Here is a 6284-nt window from a genome sequence, read left to right as displayed (position 1 = left end):
AGAACGAATGCCCATGATGCGGGGGAGGGGTTGGACTGCACACTCCAGCCCTGGGATGTGTTTCCTCAGCACCTGGCTCTGTTTCCTCAGCTCTGGTGCAGCCCTTTGGGGCATGATCAGCTGTTGAAGGCAGGGAGACTCAGAGGTAGAATTTCATATCCCCAGAAGCATAGCTGGGGCTGGAGTGGGGTGGGGGGTTGGGGTGGTGTCAGCTTCTCCGTGCGTGCAGGGGCTCTTGGAGCTGCCACTTGCAGGGGGCAGGCAGCAATCCAGGCTGGGTTCTGCAGAGTTAGCACCAAATGAGGCTCAGAGGAACCCCCGGCCTCGCCCTTGGCTGGGGCTGCTCAGAGTCCCTGCCCGCGGCCCCGCGGCTGGTGAGGGATTAGGGGAAAAAGTCTCCTCCAGCAGCCGGGTCTCCCATAGGAGGTGGTTTCCCTCCCTCTTGTGGAGTCCACCCCCTCTCTGCTTGCCACTGCCCCCTGCCTGCCAGGAATAACTCACTTCTGACTCCCAGACCCTGCTGACCAGCCATGGCTCCTGCCTGGGCCAGGATGGGAACACCCCACAGGGCAGGGAGTTTCAAACTATAGCCGGGGAGAAGATACCCCAGAACCAGCCCCAAGGGTTTTCTCCCTGCTCCTACGCTCTGCAGGTCACTCCAACTGGGTTCTGGCTCCCAGCCACCGTGCGATGTGGCTGCTGCCCCCTGCCCCTAGATCCCTGCCCCGATTTCCCCCCGCCCCTCCTCCCAGCACAGCAATACCCCTCAGCCGTGACTCACAGCAGGGTGGGCGGTCCAAGCCTCCTGCTCTTCTCTTGCTTCAATTGTCCATCATGTATCCTACGGGAGGCAGGCGGGCCTGGTTATTTAACAGCATGCAGGGCACCAGCCACCGCTTGGATTTCTGTCTTTCAAGGTGCCCCCCACCCCCAATCCATCCGGGCAGAGGAGGGGAAGGAGCTGGGTGGAGAGTCAGTCCCCAAGATTATTGGGATCATTTTGCCTTTGGCCTCGTGCCCCAAAAAGGCCAGGAGAGGTGTTGTGCACACAAGCCCCACTGGGAGTTGGCGTGAAGCACAGTGTGGCAGAGCTGCTGCCCTGGCTCTTTGCCTGCACGGCTGGTGGTAGCTGGGGTGGGCAGGGCTGGGGTTTCCTGTGAATCTCTGCCCTCCTTGTACAGGCTGCAGGGGGACCTGGCTGGGGCCAGTGCCTCGTGCGGGTGCGGGGTGGGGTGTGGGGGAACCAGGATGAGACCTTTGGGAGGCAGGATCTCTCCCTCGGGCCTGCTCCTGCTGCAGGTGCCAGGCTTGCCCAGGGCCAGGGCAGAGGAGACCCTTTGGCCGCAGAGCCCTCTCGCATCTGGCTGCAGGGAGTCTTGGTTCCCCCTTTGTCCCAGGGAGATGGGAAGGAGCGGGTCGGGGGGGGGGGGGGGGAGTTGGGTTTGGTTGTGTGTGGACAACGGAGGTCAGCCCCTCCCCCCTGTTAGGAGTGTGCATGTGGCGCTGGGCCCCGGACTCATGGGGCAGGGAGGGATAATAGGAAGAAGAGCTCCAGCTCTTTTCTTACCTATCAGCTGCTGGGCAGCTGCTGCTCTCAGGGCATCCTTCTTGCTCAGTCTCCCTGGGCAGTCCTGGAGCTGGGAAGCCAAGAACCCAGTTAGTCCCAAGCCACACATCCTCCCCAGGCTGAGGGGAGCTGCCTGGTAGGGAGGTGAGGAACCCCTGGCTCTCAGAGCCCTCTCCCCCTTGATTCCTCCCATGGGACAGAGATGACTTGTACAGGAGCCATCCTCAAGGGTGGGGGATGGGGCTGAGTCAGTTAGGGGGCTCCCTGGAGCAGGGAAGCTCCCTGTGTGCTTAGGTCTTCCCACCCCCGTGTCCTGCAGGGCCCACACCCCAGATCTCACTCACCAGGATCCTGCAAGCTTCGCTCAGGAAGGCGGGGATGGCAGGGGCCGCCCCCTCGGCTAGCTGGCTCTGCACGAACGTACGCAGGGGCTGGTAGCTGAGGAAGGGTGCGCACTGCAGCAATGCCACCCTGCACGCCTGCCAGAGAGGGCGAGAAGGAAACTGGTTGAGTCCCTGAGCGCAACGGGCTGCCAACTCTCAGGCTCTGTGTGGCTTGGGGAGACTCCGCTGTGCCGGAGCAGCAAGGAGCCACCTCTTTGCAAAACCTCCTCTGGCCTGACCGTTGTTTCCCAGGCCCCCACAGCCCCCATCTCCAGCTTGGCTGGGTTGAGGGGAGCCAGGCCCGAGTGCTGGGGCCGGGGAGGTACACTCCTGGAACAGGGAAGGGGCCATTCCCTGTGGGTCCCCGGTGGGCGGTTAACAGCACTGCCCGGTGACCAACGTACTTGGCCTCCCCTCAATCCCAGGCACTATCGGAGGCTGCTACTCGGCTGGGGCACGGGTTGTGGTGGGATTGCTGCAGGAGGCTGGTCATTCCCAGACAGGAGCTAGCACACAAGTGAGGGCAGGGCAGCAGCAATGGAGACCCAATCGGCCTCAGCGACCTGCCCTTCCCTGTGGCCCTGCTTGGGTTAGGTCACTTGCTAGGGGCCAGAGATAGACCTGGACCTGGCCACTAAACAGGGCAGGCTGTAAAATGGAGCCACAGCCGCGGAGAGGCTGGCTGGGTAGGGAGGCCGGAGGTGCCTGTGGGGAATGGAGGAGGAGAAGGAAACCCCACAGATCTACCCCACAGCTACACTCTGAGGGCTGGCAGAGCTCTGTGTGGGGTGGGGGAGGGCTGGATTAGTGGGGGGTCCTGGGTGCCACAGGGCAGCACTGAGGAGATCTGGGGCTTGGAGGGGGGAGTTTGCACCATCCTTGCCATGTTGTTAGAATGCCCCCAGCCACCCCTGCCCCTATGAGCCCTCAGCTGCACTCACCTGGGCCACCTGGGGGTCCCCGTCCTGTAGGTGGATGAGCAGTGTCCCCATGCTCTTCTCCACCTCAGCCCCAAAGAGGGATGACTTCTTGGAAACAAATTTGCTGAGGTGGCCAAAGAGCTCCATGGAGGCCCGCCTCAGGCCGCTGGTCTCCTGCAGACAGGGGGCGCAGGGTGGTTAGAGGGGACAGGCTCAGGCCCTCACATGCTTTGGGAATCAGCCTGGCAGCTGCGGAGCCCGGAGAGGTTTCAGCTAGTTCAAACGACAGGACAATTCTCTGCAAACTCCCCTCTTTCCTGCTGGGCCCCAGGGCTGCTGAACAATTGTGGGCCCAGGGCCCAAGAATGATTGCATCCCTGCCTTCCCTAGCAGAGGAGCTGAGCTGCCCCACAAATCCAGAAATGTGCCTGCATCGGACACTGAGCCCCCTCCACGGGAAGGCAGGTCCTGAGCACCTTCCCCTGTGGGTGCCCTATAGCGCCATGGGGCCTGCCCTGCTTGGTACTTACATCCTCAAAGAACGTTCTCGCCTGCAGGGCCAGTGGGATGGCGACGTGAGCCTTCAGAGGCGCCTTGGGGTCCCGCAGCATCCAGCAGAGCCCTTCCATGGCTTCCAGAACGGTGCGGGGGTCGCAGCATTCGCACACGGCGCGGACAAAACTCTCCAGGATCTTGTCTCGCTTTTTCCTGACCTGCAGAGAAGGGGTTGGACGCCGCTCGGTGAGCAACGCTCTGTCAGCCTGAGTGTAAGCAGAGTCCGGGCAAGTCAGCCTACAGCCTAGTCTGCTCCATAGGAGCCACAGGCTGGGGAGAAGGGGAACCAGGCGCTTCCTACCCAGCCTTCTCTGCCTAGTCTCCTGCCATTCCAGACCCACCTTGTCCGGGAACTCGGTCACTGCGTTCCTGAGGCCGTGCAGCGCTCTGCCTCGAACGTGGATGTTGCTGTCCTCTGTCCGCTGCAGCATGGCCTTCACAACCTGCTTCCGCATCGCCTTGGGCTCATTCTCCATCAGCAGGGGGCTGCCGAGGAACTAAAGGGACCGAAAGGAGCTGTCAGAGAGGGCTGGGCGAGGCCAGGAGGAGCAAGGGGAAGGGAGTATGATCAGGGGCCAGGAGGTGACATAGATCTGTACCGACTGCTGTTCAAGCAATACACCACCGGGACCATCTCTCATTGGCTGACCAGCTATTGGCCCCCTGTTCCATCAGCTTCTGGGCCTGGCTAACCCTCCCCCCTGGTCTTCCAGGCTCACCTCTGCGAACAGGGCGGTGCAGGCCATGCGTTCGCCCTCCTGGCTGGCCTGGAGGCTGGGAAGGAGAAGCTTTGGGATGCTCTTCAGGGCCAGGTTTGGGTGGGTCACTATGGCCCTGGGAGAGAACAAGAGTTCGTGTTGACGTGTGCATGACAACCCTGCACATGCCGGAATCCGGCCCGGTCCCGGCCACCCCCTCCCATCTCTGCCCCACTGGGCTCCAGAGCGAGAACGTGACTCCTCCAGCCTCTGTCCTCACCTGCTAAGGAGAGTGAACCCCTCGGGCTGGGCCTCCTCCAGCAGCTGCCAGCCTCGCTCCTGGTCCATTAGCTCCACAGCTGGCTGACTGCCCCTGAGGCGCAGCACCCGCGCCAGGGCCTGCACGGCCATGCTGGGAAGAGAAGGAGGCAGGAGATGGTGATGCGGGGATTCCTGCTCTATGGGCGGGGTGGGGGCGGGCAGGACTCCCTTGCTGCAGCACTGAAGGGATCAGGGTGAGCCTAGAAGCTGCCCCACTTCTGCCTTTGGTTCTCCCCCCGCAACTGTGGGGGCAGGGGGGAGTGTCTGCAGATGTGCCCTTCGCTCTCCTCCAAAGATGTGAAAATTGCTCCTCCCCGCCCCGCCCAGGAAACTGACCCTGGGGAGAAAAGGACATGCAGTGCCCCCCTGAATGCCCTGCTGCCCTGAGCCCTGCCCCCAGGGCCCACTGCAGAAAAGGGGTGAAGTGGCTCAGTGACAGGCCGGGCCTGTCCCAAAGCCTTCAAAGTAGACAGTAAATAGAGACAGCAGCCAGCTCTGCCCTGCTCCCCAACTCTGCTCCCCCCGCCCCCGGCTCAGCTCCCTCATCACCCTGCTGAGCTGCCCACTCTGAGGAGCTCTCTGGCTCCCTGAGTATCCGGGGGCAGTTCTGCCCGCTCCTAAGCATGGGAAGCCTGGCTGATCTGAACCCTCGGTCCCCCGAAGGCGTCGGGGGTCCCTGGACAATGAAGGTCCAAGAAGGAAGCTTCCCCCTCCTAGGGGCTAGCCCAGACACTGCGTGGGTGCTGGGATCCATTGGCCCCACACATTACCTGCGTGGACTGGTGTCACTGGGCAAGTCCTGCTGGGCTCCCGAGAGGTGCCGTGCCGGGGGGCAGGCGATGGCGAGGAAGCAAGAGGCGAACAGGTCGTCCTCGCGTCCCTCCAGCGTGTCCGCTTGCCCCAAGGCCCCGATCAGCTCCCACAGGCCATATGTGGTCTGGAAGGGAAAAGATACAGTCAGAAGACCGTGGCCCTGCGCAGAATGCAGCCGGGAAAGAGGGCTGAATGCCAGCGATGGGAACTTACCGCCGGGGGCAGCCGGGCTGGCTGGGGGCAGCTCCTGTCCTGGGTCTGCCCAGGGTTAGCCCGGCCTTTCTCTGGGCTGTCGTACAGCAGGATGTGCAGTACCTCCCTGGTCAGCATGGGGTCTGCACCTAGGAATCTCCAGATGGCCTTGCTGGGGCTGTGACGGACAGAGGGACGGCAGGTAAGGAATTCACACAGAGGACGGGCCCAGTTGGTACACACCAGGGATGATGCCCTCCGAGGGGTGACAGGCCAGAAGCAGCAGGTTGAGCCTGCTGGTGGCTGACCTCAAGGCCCTTCAGGCACTGTCCAGTCCTAAGGGGTTCATACCCTCCTGCCTGGGCACTGCCAGGGGTCGCTGTGTCACAGAAAGGGATGGGTGGACGTGGCCAGACTCACTTCTCCCAGCTTGGGGGCCCCCTCCCTCCCTTGCTGCCTTCTCCTGATGGGAACCAGAGGGGCTGGGGTTACAGCCCCCATGGGGGAAAGCAGTGACTCTGGGCTCAGGGGTGGGGCTGGTGTGAGGAGGTGCCCACCCTTGGGAGGGGCTAGGGCTAGGTGCTGGGCTGGATCTCCTGAACTGCGGGGGGGGCACAGAGTGGGAGCTGCGGCCAGGAGAGCAGGAGCTCCTTCCCCATGGGGCAGAGTGTGGGGGTTTCAGGAGGAACAAAGCTCCATTTCTGGCCATGCCATGGCTCTGGGGTGCGGGGTTTGGAGAAGGCTGTAAAATGGGCTCTGTGCTTGTCGGCTCTGGGCAGGATGCAGGGAAGGCGCTGCTGGCCCAGGGGAACCTGGCAGGCTGGGGAATCAGAGA

At 62.8% G+C, this 6284-nt stretch overlaps 1 protein-coding gene across 1 annotated transcript; it reads right to left on the bottom strand.

Annotated features, from left to right (window-relative positions):
* Positions 1-1567: 1567 nt before the first annotated feature.
* LOC135980275 (maestro heat-like repeat-containing protein family member 1) lies at positions 1568-5627 on the bottom strand (the record flags this gene model as incomplete). Its single annotated transcript, XM_065580315.1, has 9 exons — positions 1568-1637; positions 1912-2046; positions 2892-3044; positions 3401-3583; positions 3767-3922; positions 4145-4259; positions 4404-4535; positions 5215-5381; positions 5471-5627. Coding segments are annotated over 9 exons (1268 nt in total), but the record flags the coding sequence as incomplete, so codon positions are not given.
* Between the last annotated feature and the right edge of the window lie 657 nt (positions 5628-6284).

The sequence above is a fragment of the Chrysemys picta genome, unplaced genomic scaffold, assembly GCF_011386835.1.
Source record: "Chrysemys picta bellii isolate R12L10 unplaced genomic scaffold, ASM1138683v2 scaf2483, whole genome shotgun sequence".
NCBI classification, from domain to species: domain Eukaryota; kingdom Metazoa; phylum Chordata; order Testudines; family Emydidae; genus Chrysemys; species Chrysemys picta.
The sequence above is the reverse complement of the archived record's forward strand: the minus strand, read 5'-3'. Positions and strand labels throughout refer to the sequence as shown.